The sequence below is a fragment of the Cryptomeria japonica genome, chromosome 11 (genome assembly GCF_030272615.1).
Source record: "Cryptomeria japonica chromosome 11, Sugi_1.0, whole genome shotgun sequence".
Classification (NCBI taxonomy): Eukaryota; Viridiplantae; Streptophyta; class Pinopsida; order Cupressales; family Cupressaceae; genus Cryptomeria; species Cryptomeria japonica.
In genome coordinates this window covers 717,271,099-717,291,656 of record NC_081415.1, presented here as the reverse complement: position 1 = coordinate 717,291,656, position 20,558 = coordinate 717,271,099, and the positions used below count along the sequence as shown (strand labels likewise).

The following is a 20,558-nucleotide window of genomic DNA, read 5'->3' as shown; positions in this document are numbered from 1 at the left end:
ATAAAGGAGGAGGATTATTTCACCAAAGGGCGAAAAATAAGAAAATATTTTCACTTAAGTGTGAAAGGATGAGTGACTTTATGCAATGAGAATAAATATTTTCTATTTAAATCTTTAAAATAAAAGTCACATGGGCAAAAATGATCAGAAGGTCAAATGGTTTCACAAATGGGGATTAATTTCACTTCCAAGTAGAATTAAACATGAAACCATCAGCAAATGAAACAAATTGTTAATAAGTGAAAATCTGTTGATTAAAGGGGAATATATTTTGTCAGAAGTAAAATACTTTCGCATAAAGAAAGGAGGATTATTTCACCAAAGGGTGAAAAATAAGAAAATATTTTCACTTAATTGTGAAAGGGTGAGTAACTTTATGCAATGAGAATAAATATTTTCTATTGTAGAATGGGAATGATAAGTTAATTGGTGAAACGTGAGGATAAGGGTCATGTATAGCATAGTTATTTTCTCATCATAGATTGAGGAAAATGGGAAATTTATTAAAAAGGGAAAAATGTTTTTACAAATAAAAAGGAGAGATTTATTAAGGAGACCAAGAAGCTCATGCGAGCAACAGAAAAAAATATTGGAAAACCAAAAGAACAATAGTGAAGACATGATTAGTCTTTCTTTTATTTAATGTAAAAATCAAATGAATTATTTTTGTAACCAATCATTGTAACGGTCTGAAAGGCTCCCTTAAAATTATAAAAGGGAAATCAAGACCGAATAAAAAAAAGAGAGAAATAGAATAACATAATCAGACATTGTAATATATTATTTCAAAGACTGTCTTATATTTAGGGTTTTCCACAGAGAAGCGCAGAAACATTTTGCTTTGAAAGCGTCTTCAATTGCCTATTGTTTTAAACACAAAATATCATTAATATTGTCTCTGAATTTATTCTTCTCAATCATACAAATCAGTGCATCAAGGATATATGTGATTTGTCAGTGCCACACAAGGTGCTTATGTGTGTTCTATTTAACGGGTCTTTTCAAGGAAGAGTTAAATACTGTTGAAGGAATCACACAAGGTGCTTATGTGTGTTCTATTTAACGGGTCTTTTCAAGGAAGAATTAAATACTGTTGAAGGAATGCAGTGATTCAGTGGAATAGGATTGGATTACAGTTTTATGATTTACATATTTGCATGTTTATGCAAGGCATAAACACATACTTCCAATCTTTGCAAGGCATAAATTGGAGTAGTGCTGGGCAATTTGAGTTTCCTAACATTTGATAAAGCAAAACATCATTTTGACTCTGCAACCCAGGATAAGGCACTAGACAGTTTTCAAATCCATCATTAATCAAACCATCACAATATTTCAATTTCAGTTTTATGTTAGTAAGAGATAGGAGTAGGGTTAGAAGTTAAATCAATTTGTTTCAGTATTCATACCAATCTGGAATAGAGAATAGTTCAGTTAGAAGAATACAGTTCTAATCTGCTTAATCAAAAAGGTACACCTGCCTAGGTCCTGCAAAGCCTAAAGTGCAAGGAATTACAACCATTTTGGTTGATTCCATACGTTGGCCAAAGTCATGTGTTGAGCCTAAACACAAAACTTGGCATATTCTTAGAGTTCAACCAACCAGTGATCTTGAGCTCCAACACCTTCCTCCATCTCGAACTCTCCATTCTCGAATTTTGAGTCTAATGCCAACTCCTGGCTTACTGCCTGGCTCCGCAGGTCAATGATGTACTTCCTCCCATCACTCTCAATGGAGTGTATTCTTCTTCCAATTATCATTCGCCTTTGTTGTGATTGGCCAGCCCCTTCTGAGGAGGGCATTGTATGCCTTCTTCTCCAGTGGGATGGCCACAAAGTCCAAAAAGAAATTTTGAGTGCCAATGGTGACCTTTTGTGCCATGAGCGTTCCAAGTGGTTTGATATCGTGTTGGTCAGCACCTACCAAATGGAAGGCTAGTGGCTAGAGTGTTGACTTTTCAAGCCCCTTCCATGTCTCTTCTAGTAGTACGTTCATGCCAGAGCCTCCATAGACGATGGTGTTTGTCAACTTACATCCCATTACCTCCATCTCGACGATGGTCGGCTTCCCTCCAATGCCCACCATCACCAACATCAGATCAATGACTAGGCTGCCTATTGGCTTCTTCGTTGGCTTGTCATGCTCCTGCCACTGCATCGTCATTGAATACGTTGGTAATGGCCATCTTCAGTTGTGGCATGGTTTGCAGAAGATTAGATATCTGTACGAGTACAGTTGCCTACAACATCTATCTCATGATAGTTTTCTCCGACTCCAATCGTAGTGGAGTACTAGCGACCTCATTTGAAACCCTTCTCTCCTCTGCCATCACCCGTTCAGCATCAGCCTTGGCTTCCCAAAGTCTTTCCTTCTCTATACGAGGGTTGAGATATATTGCCTTCTTAGTCTGGAGTCTGGTGATTGTCAGTACTTCCTCATCTGGCTCCTTTACGTCCAGTATATTCACCCCTTTTTGTTTCAGGTAGTCGGTGTCTTCGTAGGTTTTGGGTCCACACCATTTGCATAGCAACCCCACATTATTACTTTGGTCACTCTGGCAATCATGCACGAAGCGACCCCATTCATTGCAACTCCGACACTAGATCATGGGTAAACCCTTCACATCTTACTGTACTCTCCTTCGTGGGGTGTTATTATTATTATTATTCGCTCACCTGTTATTTCGATACCCTCCAAGAGATGCATTAGAGTTGGCAGGTGGTTGTGGAGGTGACGTCAGAGGGGTTGTTTGTTCCCCTTGGACGAAGAGCACTTGTGTGCTTCTCGTTTTCAAATTGTACAGGCATTCCTTGATGGAATGTCCCAATACCTAACAGATGTCACAGAATGACTTCTTCAAGCAAGTAGCCTTCGTATGACCTGCTTTGCAATCGATGCACCACAACTCTTTACCATCTGTACCGTTGTTTTTCTTCGCCTTTAGCTCCATCATCTGCAATGTATCCCTACATAGGGCCTCCACAATCTTGGAGTCTCCATCACTGCTCTCATCCATACTATTGTTATCACTAACCTTCTTTTTTCCCCTCGATATATTAGTCTCACTCTCAATGTCCATGGCTCGATTGTAGGCATCAACGTATGAGGATGGGGGTACCACCATCTTCCTCCTGAGAGAAGGGATCAACCCTTCGACGAACCACCATTTTTTCAACCCATCGGCCGATCGTTTTCCATCTTGCTTAACAATTCCTTGAGCCTACAATTGTATGCTCGTACATTCACATTCTTCCCTTGTCTAGTGTTGTTAATTTCGGCAACAATTTCGTTGTCATCTCTCAACAATTTGAATTCCTCTTGAAATGCCTTCTTTAGTTCAGTCCATCCTGCCTTGTACTCAGCCACTAGGTCATTCTATATACCAGTCAATGGCAATTCCCCATAGGGTGGCAGGAAATGCCTTCAACCAGTAATCTTGGTCATCTTGACCATTCGCCTCCCATATTGTTATACAAGTCTTGCAATGGCGTACAGGATCCTCTGATCCATCCCCTGTGAATTTAGGGAGATTTTGCTTCTCCTGGGTGTTCATCATTTTTTCGCTTGGAAGGTACTGTGTGTATTCGACTAGATTGGACCATCTTGCTCTCGTCCACGTTCATGTGCCTCTCTTGCACTCTCGGCCACGCGCGAGCTCTCTAAACATCCACCTTCTGCATCTTCTAAACCTTGGTCACCTTCTTCATTTCTATATTCTCTCCTCCTCGAAGTCTTCGGCTCAGACCCCCCTATTCTCGATTCCTCGGTGAGGGACAAATTCCTGATACGGTGCAAGTTCGTTTCAAAATGTTCGGCAACTTCTGTCTTGAGGTTCCTTTCTTCCCCTTCATCACGTACCGACTATACGAACGAGCTGCTAGTACTGGTACTAGATTTGGAGTCTTCGCTTGAAGCAGAGTGTACAGTTTGGTTACTTGCCTGGTCGGAGAGATCTTCACTTGCTTCGTCGTCCAGGAGTGGCAGGTTTCTAGCAACCTCTTCCAACTCACTCCACGTACACGGTCCTTCTCTCTCCCGACTACGGCTTCGACTGGCACTCCGACTCTTCTCACTAGACTCTCCAAACTTTGACAATTCCTCATAATTGTCATCTCCTCTCACTTTGCTCTCTCTAGCGGAGAGACCTCTTTACCAATCCCTCCCCCTCCTCTCAAGTGTCTCTAGTACGTCGGTCCTTATTTGGTCGTAGGGGCATTAATTGCCAGTGGTACAGCATCTACCAGTATCTCGCTCTTCTTCCTCCCTATGGGTCCTTTCTTCATATCGTTGCAATATTTGTTGTTGACGCTGCTCTCAAATCCTTTCCTTCCGCTGGTCTTGGTAGTACAGCCTTGGAATTTTGCCAAGAAGATCGAAACATGTGTGGTTTACTAAGATTTCGTCGCGTACCATGCTCTCATGGACCACTCTCTCCCAAGCTTCCCTCTACACGTACTAATCGACTGAAACTTCCCACAAGTTCACCAAGTCTTGCGTCAATTGATCTTCCGATGTTTCTTCCTCTTTGTCACTTTCAATTATTAATACTTGTTGGTCAAACAATCAGCCCATTACTCCGCCATGCCTGTTGCCACTCTTCGGTACTCTTGGATCTCCAAGTTTGAATCGGCAACAACACCAAAATGTTTGCTCTCGAATGGGATAGTTACAATTTAGGCAGAGTAAACAAAAAACATAAACATAGCTGAAATGATACCAATCAATATTCAACACAGCATATGGTAGAATGATATTCCTTTATTATCCAATGTAAAGTGTGTACAAACCATCCATAAATTGTTTCTTGATACAATACGCCAACATATATAGTGCCTAGCGATTGGTTAAGACTGCCAACCATCGGCAACTAACACAACCTCTCAGGAACAATTAATTATACTACCAAGTACGAACAACAATATAACCAAAACATTATTTATTTACTAACGGTAGCTTTTTTGTCTACAATAAGTTAAAATAAATTCAAAATATTAGTAAGTTTAAAATTAATTTTACAAAATTAAATTTGTTAATATTAAAACAAAATAATACTATATTTCTTAAATTTAATTATTATTCAACTTTGTTAAATTTTATAAATTAGGAATTTGCTCTGTATATGCCCCTAATGACTATAGAGAGAAGGGGGAGCTTTGGAACTGGCTAGCAGGTTTGGAGGACATCCCTTGGATTGTGGGGGGTGATTTCAATATGATTGAACATGCAAATGACAAAAAGGAGGCAACAAGTTTGAATGGAAGGGTATGGAAAGGTTGCAGTGGGACAGAATGATTAATAAACTACATCTTTTTGACCCTATTGCTGGAAGGAAAGACCATCTGAACACTATGTGGTATACTTGATGTAATTACCAGCAACTGAATAAGAGAATCTATTGCAGGCTGGACAGATTTTACTTCAATAAAAATCACTTTGACATTGGAAAAGGAACTCATGCGGATCAATACTCTATCTCCCCATACACACTGTCAGACCATCACCCCATACTAATGGGTATTGATCTCTCCTCCTCTGGTCACCCCCCCTCTACAAGACCTGCTTCCTTCACTTTAAACACTAGGCTCTTGGAGGATGAGGATCTCTGCTCTGCCCTGGCCTTCATCGAATTGTTTAACATGAAAGGGTAGCACCGACTTTCTAATATTGACAAATGGAATCTGCACATTAAAAGTTGGACCACCCTCTGCCAAACAGTAGGGAAAAAGAAAGCCAAGGATGCCAGGAGGGTAGAGAGGCTACTACAGGAAGATCTATTTAATGCAGAGATGAATCTCCAGGACTCACCTAATGATGAAAGCCTTACTAACACCTTGGTGTCAACCAAGAACCAGCTTAGGAAAATTCAAAATGAGAAGGTTACAGGGTTGAAAACCAGGGCCAAATTGAATTGGTTGGATTCGGGGGACAGGGGCTCAAAATTTTTCTTCCAAATACTTAAGGTCAAAGAGGCAAAAGAGAGCATCAATGCTATTTGGGAAAACAATACACACATTACTAACACAGAGGAGATCCTCAAGTGCTTCACTCAGTTCTACCAAAACTTATTCACTGCAGCAGATGTAAATGATGAACATAGGGCTGCCGGGGTGCTCATTAAGGATTTGATCCCACCTAAGCTTAATGAGGAGGACATTGATATTGTAGGGAGTCCCATCTCAAAAGAGGAAATTGGAAAGGCCATCTCCTCAATGGGCAATGACAGATCCCCTAGACCGAATGGCTTTCCGGTGGAATTTTACAAGAAAAATATCAGGTGGATTGTTGGTGACCTACATAGCCTATATCTAGAAGCTATTAATCAAGGAACTCTGGGCAAAGAAATCAACTAAGGGGTGATCAAGCTCATCCCTAAGGAGGGGGACAAGACATTGCTAAAGAACTGGAGGCCTATCACATTGTTAAATGTCTCCTATAAGATCTTGGCCAAAGTGGTGGCTAATAGGCTAATAAAAATCCTTCCAAAGATAATCAGTCCTACCCAAACTGGCTTTGTTAAAGGCAGATATATCCTTGAAAATTTGATCACCTGTTGGGAATCACTCGAGTGAGCTAAGGAATCAGGGCAGAACGGGGCCATGTTGTTGATTGATTTTGAAAAGGCAATATGATAGGATAGAAAGGAGCTTCATAATTCAGATGTTGGTGAGCCTGGGGTTCCCGGAGACGTTTTGTAGGATGGTTCAAACTTTATTCTGTGAGGCCAATGCTGTTGTTGATGTAAATGGAATCAGATCTAATAATATTGTTCTTTCCAGGTCAATAAGACGGGGCTGCCCACTTGCCCCGGCCTTATTTGTGTTGGCTACTGATGCTATGTACTATGTTCTTAAGGATCACAATATGACCCCTAGGGTCAAAGGCATCTCTCTCCCTAATAAAGAGTAAATTATCAATGTTCAGTTTGTTGATGATACAACTATCCTGCTTGTCTTGGAAGAGGAGAACCTATCCTCTCTGTTGCACAACATTGAAATCTTCTGCAAGGCTTCAGGCAGCAAAATTGCTCTCCATAAATCAACCTTGCTAGGATGGACTAATTCCCCCCCTAACTGGCTTTCTAAATTTGACCTAAAATGGGGAGGACCGAACCTAATCACTAGATATTTGGGTATCCCTTCCTCTGTCTCCCCGAATCTGAAAGAATGGTTCAGGAATAAGGTGGATTAAAAACTGAATAAATGTAACAGAAACTACCTCTCCCTGGCAGGTTGATTTCAGGTCTGTCAAAAAATCTTGTCTTCATACAACATCTATTGCTCCTCAGCCTGGCTATTCAGTAATTACTAATTCAATTATCTTCAAAAACAAATCAGGAAATTCCTATGGTCGGATGGGAAGGGGAACAGGAAACAGCATGCTGTAAAATGGGATTGGTGTGTTAGATCTAAGATGCAAGGGGGCATGGGCCTCAAAGACATCAAAATTCAGGGCATTGCCTTGGCTGCCAAGTGGATTTTTAAAGCCCTTGATGGCAATGAACCTTGGAAAATTCTGATCAGACACAATATATAGTGCTCCCTCCCTAAAAAGGCAAAGAAATGGAGGAACTTGCCCATGTGGGACTTGATTGCTGGCAATTTTGAGATCTCTCCTACTGGCTCAGAGGTCTTTAAGTCCATATGGAGGGCTTGGAACCATGTCAAACAATTTATCAATAACAATGGCATTGTTGATAATAAGGGTACTCTCAACTTGGGCAGATCTATATGGTGGAATATTCTGCATAATGGGAAGCAATTGGCTTGCCTTCAAGGGTGTTCTGCCTTCAAATGGCACAACTTGGGCCTTGTTACTTTTGAACACATCTTGAAAGACGGTTCTCTGATTTCTTGGGATGCTCTTAGTTCGGCTTTCAACCTCCCCATCTCCCAAGCCAGAACCTACAATGTCCTCAAGACTACACTGGACCCCATCCTCTCCTCATCTTCCCCTCCTTCGCTCTCCCCTATTTCTTCCCTTTGTTGGGTTGACGGCTCTCCCCTCCCTCTAATGAAAGTCAAACTTGTCTACTCTTCCCTTGCTGATTCCGAAGATATCCTAACTCATCTCAATAATGTTTGGAACCTCACCTGGGATTCTAAAAAGTGGCATTCTGCTCTCATGAGATTCTGGTCTGCTCCGCCTAAACCAAAAAAGTTCTTTGCCTGGAAACTTTTGCTTCACAAACTCCCTCTTAAAGACAATAATGGCAACCCCCTATTGTGTAAATTGTGTCGTCTCCCTGAATCTGTGCTACATATCTTTTTTGAGTGTCATTTCGCCAAAGAGGTGTGGAAAGAGGTGTGGAAATTGTTTGATCTTTCAATTGATACCAAATGTCTTACTATTGATGAGGTGGTCCTTGGTTATATTAAAGGTGGCAAGAAATGTGTTAATCTCTTTTGGTATGTTCTCTCTTTGGAAATTCTTTGGATCATTTGGAAATCTAGGAATGATGATGTGTTTATTGGCAAGGGTAGATACCTCACTGAGTCTCTTAGGAGACTCATTCTTTACCTTGTTGCTATGCAGGTCACAGTGGTTCTCCGCCTTGATGAGGGCAAATTTGACAGATGGTTGAACGATAGTGCAACATATGTCTTAATCAGGGAGTTGCCTCATGGGTTTACCTGGGACCAAATGGGAAGTAATAAGACACACTTTGAGCAGGCATTAATGAAATTTATGCAGGAGATGGAGGCAAGACAACAAAGAGAGGACTTCACTCAAATGGAACTGGAAGGACTGCCTACCCACCATTTTAGAGACCAGATCATCGAGGGACATATACAAGTGTGGTGCGAGGGCGAATTGGGATGAAATGCGTGGTTCCCCCCTCTAGGAGATAATACTGATCCCGACTCCTCCTTCCTTTTTAGCTAGTTGATAACCTATTCCTTTTATGATATACTGCTAATATGGGACCTCCAATACTGTATTTTTGTAAATTTTGGGATATATTCTGTATTATTTCCTATGCTTCATCCGTAACCTGTACGCAATGGACATATGATATGGGCCGTGGGTTTTCTAGCCATGGTTTTTTGATACTGTAAGTCCTATCTGATAGATGGCTGTGTACTTTCCAGCCAAGACTTTTGAATATTGTAATGTTGTTCTATGATATTAATACAAAAAAAAAATTATAAATTATATTAAATATTTTAGAATATTAAATTCTAATTTATTAAAAATAATATTTTTGAAAACATATATAAAAAATAAAACGTTTACTGGGCATATTAATAAGTGCTTCTCCCTGAACATGAAGCACCCTGACCCGATGACTCCCTGAACACTGCTACTTCACTTCTACCTTTTCTCATATCCCAGACAAAGCCCACGCGTAGTCCAAGCTAGAAAAAGTCACGCGTCTATGCTTATAACTTTTGCAGCATGTTTTTAGGGTTTGGGGAGAGTTAGAGATCACGGCAAAATGCAGCGATGATTTCTTGTTTTAAACGCGATCTTAGTTGTTGACCGACAGTCAACGATTTTCAGCAGAATCGACAATCTTTTGGGGAATAAATCGCTGCCTAGTTCGATTTATCCAAAATAGCAATTAATCGGGTTTTTTTGCAGAGATTTGCTTCTTTGATTCATTTTATATATCTTCTCAGTTTATAGTTACAGATTTTTGGAGGCTTATTTTTAGTTTGCAGATTGAGTGTGAGGAGGGTTGGAGCCGTTAATATCTTGCTTTATGCTGGCCATGCATGTGTAGAGGGATGTGGGGCTTCCAGTGACTCCATCAACTAGGGTTTGGAGAGTTTAGCATGCTGTTTTGGGTCGGCCAAGTCTAAAGAAAACAGAGATAACTTCAGTTTAGCCAATGAAAGTGAACCTAGGGTGTGGCATCTATTTTCAATGAGCCAGATTGCACATTTTATGAGCAGCACCAGCTTTTTTATTGCTACATTTTGTGGGTGTGTTGGAATTAGGTATGTAATGTCACTCAGTGATCTGTGTTGCTCATAATTTTGAGAATTTTTTATACTCAACTAAGAATATAAATCTAGAATTTTCAGCTCTTTGTATTTCTAGATATTGTCACTTTCCTGAGTTATCAGTTAGCTGCGAATATTTTTGTTGTCTGTACTTTATTTGTCATTTCAAAACTATTGCAAACACTAAAAAAAAAAAGGCAAAACAGGGCAACATATTACATGTAGCTCCTCTCACTTGGGAGATTGATCCTTCTAATTAAATTAATGACCTCACTTCTCCAACTTTTGCTTCCTCTACTCAAGTGGTCAAAGTTGTGCTTTGCTGTCATGATTGTACTTCTCATGGTGATGATTGATCTGCTATGGCTATTGATCCTTCCTCTTAGGCAAAAATCTCTCCTCAAAAATGATTAAGTATTCTAGTGTAGAGGGAAAATGAACCTAAAAATTGAACTCCATGGTTTAAATCTAAACCATGTGCTTATTTCTGTATTGTGGTTTTAGGGCTAAAATTCAGAACATGAAAACACAGTTTGTTGATGATACTTATCCTCTTGGTAAGGAGTTCTTTGCTTGCCACTCTACTCAATAACCTTAACAATGGATACTGTAAGAATTTGTCAAATATAGCCAAGATCTACAACACAATGAATAGCACTGGATCATTACATAAAATGTAGATGAGTCTACTTATAAAGGCAAGGCCATATGGATATGTGAGCACACAATCATGACATGTGGCTCAATGACATACAAGGGTAGGTAAGGGTAGGTAGGAGAAATAATAAAATATTCCACAAGAAGTGGATCACCCACTGAAGGTGGAATGTAACAAGAAGATAAGACCTCGAAAGGTGGAATTTCTCCTGCATGCATCATCCCTATGTGCACACTTCCCTAAGTGTCTCATATCCAAACTACTATGAAATGCATTACCCTAAGTCAACTTAAGTAAAGTGTAATTATGAGACATAATATATACCAACACCCCCCCTTAAGTGCAACTTAGGGGAATGTAGACTCAAGCTAATAATGCAAGATTGGTCCCGGCTACAAGGTCATGTTAAGTACCCATGTACAAATGCAAATACATGCAAACCAATGCAATATCTCACAAACGGAGAAAGAGAGAAAAACCCAATGGGAATACACTCCTCCCCCCCCAAAAAAAAGAGAGATGAGAACTATACAAAAGAACTCTCAAAGAAGTATGAGAAGGACAAAACCCCATGTGAGGAAAAAGTCCCCCCCCCCAATATGAGAGAAGAAGAAAGACCAAGTAGCCCCCCTTCAATGTAGAATCTGCACCAATGGTAGATGCTCGAAACTGAATGATGATGCTGCTCCACGATCGTCGAACAACGTTCCTCCCCTTGGGAAGAAACAAAACCAAAGGTGTTTTGTCCATGAAGTCTCCCCAATCATGAAGGGAAGATGTAGGAAAAAAACTCATGATGTATGGAGTCTCTGAAACATGCTCAAGTGTCCCCATGTCAATGCTAAAAGTTACCCCCTCCAAATCAGGATCAGGTGTACTGGTCCACATTGCTGAAAAAGGCACTCCAAGATCTAGTGGAGATGATTGTAGAACATGATCCAAAGACTCACATGTCTCCTCTAAGGATAGACTTGTTGGGTAAAACTGTGGTTTAAGTTGATTCTCATTTTAGCTTGAATTTGGACTCATGTAGGTTTCCTCAGTTTGTACCTAAGAGTGTCAATCCAGGGTCGTAAACTGATGAAAGGTATAGTGGCTATCTACCCAAGGGATGAAGATAACGAGTCAAGTGGGGATGAATGCACCTAAGACTTAAAACACACTATCTTTCAATCACAAGCAAATAGAATCTCACTCTATCTTTCAAATGTATCTTCTTTAATTATATAATGAAATTAATTAATACACATCCAATTCCTTAGGATATGCAGATATTAACATTAAACAGAAGGAATGTAGTTGTTGTAGATGTTTTGCTATGGTATGATTCACAAATGAGAAGCGATAGGAAGTTGGAGATAGAGTTGGCCGACAAGAAGTTTGATGAGGTGTGCGACAGGGAATTACAAAACAGAACAAAGTGTAGAATCAGAATTCGGAGTTTAATCTGCAAAGATAGCTATTCAAATTATGATTGCATTCCTTAGGAAATTGGTTGTGTTCATTAACACACTTAATACCAGATTGATCTTGTAAACATAATTGTAACTGATTCTTAAACTCTTCACAGGGAATATACTAAATCACAGCTCGCAGAAATTACAACATATGTAAATTAATGGAAATCCCGATATTTTAAAGAATCAAAACAACTCACTAGCAACAGGAAGGAAATTACAGCAAATCAATTCTAAGCTAATGAAAACATAAAACCATCTCACCAAGCTTCTCGAGAGGGGGCCCTTCCTTTGGTCCACAGGGTGAGCAAACAGAGTCGACTAAGCTAGCTTATGCCACGATCAATGCATTCATTCACTTGATAAAAGTATTCGATTAGCAATTCCACAGGATTCCATATATCAGATCACGGTATACACACATATATATAGATGTCTTGTTTGCCAAATACCACAAAATGAACCAAAGAACTATGGTTTCTAATCTAATAATAGTCTATAATAACAAGCTACGGTTCGGCCACAGGCCATAACCCTTAAAAGTCTTAAAAAAAACAAGATAACAATAGTTTATGGTTTGGCCGCAGACCACAAACCATAGAAGTTCTAAACAGCTGACTTAAAATAGAACAGAGAGACAAAAACAAGTATTAATCCAGCAACGGTCAGTCCAACTGTGCGTCCAAGGCTTTGTCCATATGGCTAGTGCCTCCTTCACATGTAGTTCTTGTAGCAAATGATTCAAATTATGCTATTAATTCAAGGGTTTCGGTATATTGAGAATATTTCTTTACCTCTTAGAAACCTATTAAATATTATTCATTCTCCTAACAATTAATGGCAAAAGGGATTAGGAAAAAGGCAAGGAATGGTAATGGAATGGAACACAAGGTATAAAAATAAAACATGTTTCACACCCATCAAGACCTCCTCCAAATGTTGTACATAAGAATCCACAATCATGTCAACCTTGAAAGAATGATCATGTAGAGAATGAACAAGAGGGTCAGAATGTTCCCTCGCAACAATTGAAGAAGGATCATCTTCATCAAAGAGAAGATGAATATCATCAATGATGTCTCCCAAATCTACAATGTCGGACTCCACAAACAAACCTGCAATGTTTGTCAAGTAGTCATTCCAATGAACTGGAGCTGGAAGACAAGGAAAACCCTGCTACACTAAATCACAAGAAGGCAAAATTGTTGCAATATCCGCATCATCAGGTGCAATAGGTGATGTGATATCAATACGAGGAGATGAAATGCAAGGCTCAAGAATGGGTTCACATTGAGAATACCCAAGTTCAAGTACCCAAATTTCTCCTCGATATCTGAATCATCAACATATGAAGAATCAACCTCATCAATAAGACCAAAATGTGCAAAGGAGTACAACCGAGATGCATGATCAACCACCCCAATTGCAATGATAGCTCTGCTCTCCAAGTCTCTAATGATAACCGAATCAAGTGTGAACTCCACAATATTCTTTGTTGCCCCATGAGTGATTTGATAGATGGAAAGAAGATTGTTTGTCAAATGGGGTACACACAACACATCCTTGAAGGAGTTATCCCCAATGGAAATAGATCATTTCCCAATCACATTCATATATGTATGATTGCCCATCAAAATCGGTGGCATGTTGCAAGGCTCAAATGAAGAGAACATAGACTGCAAAGATACCATATGATGAGAAGATGTTGAATCTAGAAGCCATCTCCCTAAATCATGACTTGTAGTAGCACAAAGAGCTTGTCCTTTATTTGTCCCAAAAGTGTGATCCTTCTTTTTATCCTTTTCTTTGGAAGAAGAAGCTGAAGTAGACATTCTAGAAGGCAAACTGATTCTATTCTTCTCAAGAAGATGTTTCAATTCATCAATATCCTTCTTGTAACAATGGTGTTCATCATGTCCTGACTTCTTGCAATATGCACAAAAAAGATTCTCCTTATAAGATTTCCCCTTAGGTGAGGATGTAGAGTCACCTTGTTGTGGAGAGGATGATTGTGCTCCATCTTGTTGTGGCTTTGGCTTAGACTGCTTTTGGTTCTTGCCTTTTTCCTTGATTGCTTTGATTCCTTTTATTAGCCACCAAAACTTGTGGCTTTGAAGATCTGAGAATCCCCATCTTGGTCAACTTAGATTGCTCAAGAATCAACATCTTCGTGAATGCATCAAAAGATGGTGGAGCGTAGGAGGCACCTTGAGCCAATTGATGGGTGTGAAGCTAGAAACAAAGGTTGCATACTGTGATGCAAGCTTGTCCAACAAGTTGTAAACCAATTGAGCATCCTTTTTGTCAATGCCACAATCCTTAAGGTTTGCTCTTAGCTCATTTGCTTTCGTGACATAATCTTGGATTGTATCAAAATCCTTGGGATCCAATGTTGTGAGTTCACCATCAACCTTAGAGCCCTTAATCTCATCAACTTGACCATACAATTTCTCATAAATATACCAAGCCTCTTTAACTATAGCACATTTCTCAAAGTGAAAAATGAGGTCATTTGATACATACTTTCTCAAGGTTCCAAGTGCCATAGAATTTTTAGTGAGCCATTCAACTTGAGCATTAGGATCAACCTTAGTATTAGGTTTTGTTGTTATTGTTCCATTTACATAATGAATGAGTCATTTTTCCATTAACTTACTCCATGCTTTAATTTTCCGTGATGCATAATTATTTGGAGTTAAAAGTGGAAATATAGGAGAACCCATAGCACCAAAATGAAAAAACACAAGATAGAGAGAGGCACAATCACACAAGACACCCCCCCAAATTCACTCAATCAAAGAACCACCCCAAAAATGATGATTTGGCACTTTATACTTAGAGCGAGTACAACAGACCACTTGCAAAAAATTGCAAAGTGGACTTTTGATTTCAACTTTACAACTACCTTAAATAGGCTATAAGAGACTCCAACAAATACCACAAGAGATCTAAGCTGAGATCCAAGCAAATTACAAGTACCAAATAGGCCAAAAATGACCAAATATTGAAAGTACAATTGCTACTCAAAATGGTGAAAAACAAATACCACCATGTGAAAATAGACGAAAAATTATGCACTTTCAAAAAAAAGGCACCTAAAAAGGTCATATGAGCCCGAACGAAGCCTCTGAAGTTGCAAAATCGAGGATTGGACAAGCACAGTTGTGAAAAACTGAAAATTCTGAAAAAATTGTCCACCAAAATCAAAAAATACCACCACCACTATGAAGAGCACGAAAAATTGGCCCAAATCAAAAAAAAAAAGCACTCAAAAAGGAGCTAAAATGAGCAAGTTATTGGCCTCCAAAGTCCACCTACAAAATCAAAAAGCTCATTGGAGAGGGGCTGAAAAATTTTCAAAAAAACTATTGATGTCATCATTTCAGTGGGTTAAATTTGACGGTCGTCCAACCATTGCAAGACCTTCTCCCCTGCCTGCGTGTCGTTTGTACAATACAGACTAGATGACGTGTAGCAATGATGTAAGGGCACATGTCCGTACAGATCCTACGTGGCAGCTCACTAGGAAGAGTGACGTGGTGGATGATTGGGATTCGTATGCCTCAATGGCAATGTACAGTCCAGTTGTGTGGTGCTAACTAGGCGTCTCATGGCTTAATGGAGTGGCGCCACGTATCCTTTTCTTCACTGACTATGCAAGATAAACGCTAGCGTGGGCGAGTAGAACGGTGCCAAGTGGCGATGTGAGTCACGTCAACCAATGCGGAGATGCTGTGTGGTGGCTCCCGGGGGCGGCAGAGGTGGTGGTTCGACCAGGGGTTGCCGAATGCCTAAGAAGGGGCCAGCGAGAAGCAGCGGAGCGACCAGAGTTAGAAACCGGCGTCGAGCCATGAACAAGGTGGCCGGCGGTGACCAGCGTGCAGGCAGGACCGGTCGGAGGCAGTGCACAGCCGGCAATGGTGGGCGACTGGTGTCCAGAGGTGGCAAGGTGACCAAGCCGAAGGGCAAAGGTCACCGAAGGAGGGGTTGCCAGAAAGAAACACGACGACCCTAAAATTATAGACTACAGAAAAAGGACAGTGTACAGTGTTGGGGCGGGATGGAAAACCCCCCCATAAAAACAAATATTTTTTATTCTTTTTTATTTTTGATTTTCCAATAATAAATAACTTTTACATAAATAAAAATTTGTGTGAATAATAAAATTGAAAATTAAAAAATAAATTCGCAAAAATTAATTTATTTATTTTTACATAATTTGTACCGTACGTCCAAATTGGGCAAATTTTTCCTCCAAGCCCCAAATTTGATTTTCACCAAATATAGATGAATTTATACTCGATTTTCATGGAAACAGCCTCTCGGACACAACGGTGAGGTCAAAATCATCATAGGATGCCCCCAAAACGCGCAGCTCTCCAAATCTGAAAAATGAATGCTCCAAAAGCTCTCCAATAAGACTACTCAATGAATCCCCAATGGCTCTTATACCATGTAAGAATTTGTCAAATATAGCCAAGAGCTAGAGCACAATGAATAGCACAAAAGAGAGACAATAGATTTCATAAGAATAAACTGTATTCTAATCAAGATGCAAATACTATCAATTGGACCATTACATAGAATGTACATGAGCCTGCTTATAAAGGCAAGGCCATATGGATATGTAAGCACACAATCATGACATGTGGCTCAATGAGATACAAGGGTAGGTAAGGGTAGATAGGAGAAATAATAAAATATTCCACAAGAAGTGGATCACCCACCGAAGGTGGAATGTAACAAGATAAGACCTCAAAAGGTAGAATTTCTCCTACATGCATCATCCCTATGTGCACACTTCCCTAAGTGTCTCATATCCAAACTACTATGAAATGCATTACCCTAAGTCAACTTAAGTAAAGTGTGATTATCAAACATAATTTACACCAACCGATACCAACAAGGAATTTTGCAATTTCGAGGATGCAGCTGAAAACAAAAAGCGTACAGCTCAGGATAACTTCTAATCCATGGTTAGAATCAAATATCTGCAGATAATAACTTCAGCAATATGAGGAGCTCTATTCTCAAAAACCAATGTTAATAATTTTGTGACCAAGGTAACTGTCATAAGTCAGATAATGCCCCTTTCTATTATGTATTTTCCCTATATTTCTTGTCTTCTTTCTTCATTTCAGGTTGCAACATTATTCTGATCATATAGGTAGCTCAGGCTATATTTCTCTATAAATTTGGTACAGGGAACTGTTGAAAGATCAGCAATGAAACTTTGCTCAATGCAACAATAAATTCAAGGATGTCATACAAATCATTAAAGTGGCGGGGATCAGTGACAATCTGTCGTGCATTTACCATTTTAATGAATGAAGAATATTGTTCCATGGTTTATTTTGTGCCAATTATATCAGTTTCACAGTTATGTGTGCTAACACTTATCTTTGTTAAACATTGCAACTCTAAGTCTTTGTATCAGAAAGTTCCAAATGGTCGGTTGTGAAAATCCTTCTGTAGATGGATGCTTTATGGTTCAGCTCTGTTCTTAGCTCACTTGATTTCTCTTAGACATTCTTCTATTTTCTTCTTTTCAATTTAGTATCATATGCTTCTACAAGCAGTAAGATAGATTGATGGCAAATACCAACGGCACCAGTCGAAATCTGGTCATGCTTTACATCAATTAGACTGAGAGGTAAATTATGTTAATATAAGTCCAATTTTATCATAAAATAACAACACATGTTTCTACCACCTCAAGCAATCTTAATTGCTCAAAAGGTTGTTCAGAGGTCTACCTTGAGGTCTGATTTAAATTCTTAGGAAATACAATAATTTGAGGGATGATAAGAATATATGAAACAATGTTCCCAAGCCATAAAGTTAATTGCAGTACAATGAAGCACCAAGTTTTGCAGTGATGCGAAACTATCTTAGCTATTGAAAATAACAAGTTATCAGCTACCCACCTGATGCAACCTAGTAAGCATCTACCATTAAAAGCTATTAAGAACAGATCAAAACAGTATTCGTTCCATCTGAATTTTGGGGGTTGTTTATTCCATTAAAAATATATAGACTTTTACAAATAAATACAAATTTACAAGACTGCGTGAGGTATTAAAAATTCTTCTCCCAAAGATCAATTGACCATTAAAATTAAATAAGAAACTATCTTAGCTATTGAAAATAACAAGTTATCAGCTACCCACCTGATGCAACCTAGTAAGCATCTACCATTAAAAGCTATTAAGAACAGATCAAAACATTATTCGTTCCATCTGAATTTTGGGGGTTGTTTATTCCATTAAAAATATATAGACTTTTACAAATAAATACAAATTTACAAGACTGCGTGAGGTATTAAAAATTCTTCTCCCAAAGATCAATTGACCATTAAAATTAAATAAGAAACTATTTGTGAGGATAGTAAAAGCTAAAGCTGCCAGACTTCTTAAATGACAAAAAAAATATGATTTTTTCACAATGATTCTTTTAATTCAAACAATGTTTACTCAAGTCCTGGATAATTAAAGTCAGGCCCTCAGAAGTTGTACTGTGTACCATTGTCTTTTCAGGTTGTTCATACCTGTTCGAATGAAGAGAAAAGATGCATACCACCCAAAAATTACAGTATATCCCAATTGCAAACCTGTGAATCAGAAGAAAATTTAATGAACACGATATTGAATATATTAACATTCTAATATAACTAAAGAAATTTTAAGTTGATAAACCATACTGTAAACAGCACAAAGAAGTAATGCCACATAGAGGAAAAGAAATCACTCAGAGGCATTACATATGACTAAAATACAAGTTTTATTCAAGATGGGGCAATAGCCAAATCAGCATTCATTAAATTAGCAGACCCAGTTCACCATCCTTGGAACCTGTATATAGATTATCAAGGATTTAGGAATTGTAGGATTCACTCTGAATTTGTCTCCAAGTCATTCCAAAATAATTGCACTGCAGGGTGCATGTCTTAGACCGTAGTTGAAAGACTCTGACTCGGTAATAACTAGGCTGACCTATAAAATTTAAAAACTCCAAATGCTCGGAAATACTCAGCAATTAACTTGGAAAATTTTCCAAACATTAAAAAGCACATAGATTGGAAATAATATTCTTCAAAGACATGAATATTATTGAATTTGGGGAACATAGTAATGGTTTCCTTGATATGTAAATCGAAATTAAAGTTCTTGATCAGCTTGGCATCACCATACTCATGACCCCCATGGATTTAGTACAGCAGGCATCCATCATCTTCAAGACATAGCTACTTGGGATTCATACCTTGCAGACATATCATCCTTGTTTATGGAGTCTCAGATTGCAGATTTGGAGGATTATTTTGAAGACATTCATCTCCTCTTTGGGTTGACGTCATCTTATTCTGACATGAGGACATTTGAACGATTTTTAGAGGCACGCATCATTTGTATTTGGACTCCTCATTCTTCCACTTTATGGGAATGGCTTCTCCAATCACCAGTGGATCTATTTCTTCCCAAGGGGAGACATGTTGTTTGCAGGCAATGGATCTTGATTTGACTTCAAGCATTCATCATTAGCACAAGAGCTACTTCTTTATGGGGGGGATCCCTATCCTCAATTTCTCTCTCCTATGGGGGGACTATTAAAAGAATATTGTAATATTGATTTAATGGTCATCTTAGTCATTTAGTTAGTATTTAGAAACTTCCATTTACGTCTTTTGTCTTTAGTTAGTTTTAGGAAGTTTCCTTATGTTTCTATTCTCGATCATTTCTATTATGGAAAGATTGTCTTGTAATTTTCTATATAAGGAGTATTCCCCTCCTTAATTAATTACAACATCAAACTATCATTTCAGGGACATCTATAGTACTTGTGTGACACAGGCAATCTTTGGGGGATCACATCTAGTCCTCCTATCCTCCTTCCACTAATACAATTATTTATTTTCCTCTCATTTGGAAAGAAGATTTTTCCCATGTGGTTTTCCTCCTTTTCTCTGGTTACGAGAGTCAGTTTTTTTGTACATGGGTACCTGTTGACATGGCTAAAATCGTATCGCTACAACTCTCTCCAGCCAACGCAGAATAGAAAGATTCTTGCTGAGTATCCTATCTCCTCTTGTGTAAGGAATCCCTAATGCTGTTTTAAATTGATCAAAGGGGACAACCTCAAGGTTCCAAATGTCAATTCATGACTGCGGGATAACTCAATGGTTGATGTGTTTTGCTAGGAGCACAAGGGGCCTTACGTTTGCAACAAGTTGGTTTGCATCTGATTCTCAAACTGGGAAATAAAAGCAAAGGAGAAGAGTTTAGTAGACCTAAATTAACAAGATTGGTGTGCGAGTAGACGGATTCAACATAACCAATCCTTGCTTGGCCAGAATAACTCACAACCTCACAAGAACGATGCAATCTTCAAGGGGACTTAGAAGATTTTCATACTGCAGGTGCATGCCTAAACACCCAATTCTAGCGCAGTTCAAATGGACACCTGCAATTGAACTAAGCACGATTTTAAAGGCTCAGACT

The 20,558-nt window shown here is 38.9% G+C and overlaps 1 protein-coding gene across 2 annotated transcripts in view; it reads right to left on the bottom strand.

Annotated features, from left to right (window-relative positions):
- Positions 1-20,558, bottom strand: part of LOC131061303 (CAAX prenyl protease 2) — a 161,250-nt gene that overhangs the window by 76,903 nt on the left and 63,789 nt on the right. For both annotated transcript variants that reach the window (XM_057994916.2, XM_057994917.2), the window contains exon 6: positions 18,611-18,673. In XM_057994916.2, the coding sequence (XP_057850899.1) occupies positions 18,611-18,673 (63 nt within the window). The remainder of the gene's footprint in view (positions 1-18,610; positions 18,674-20,558) is intronic.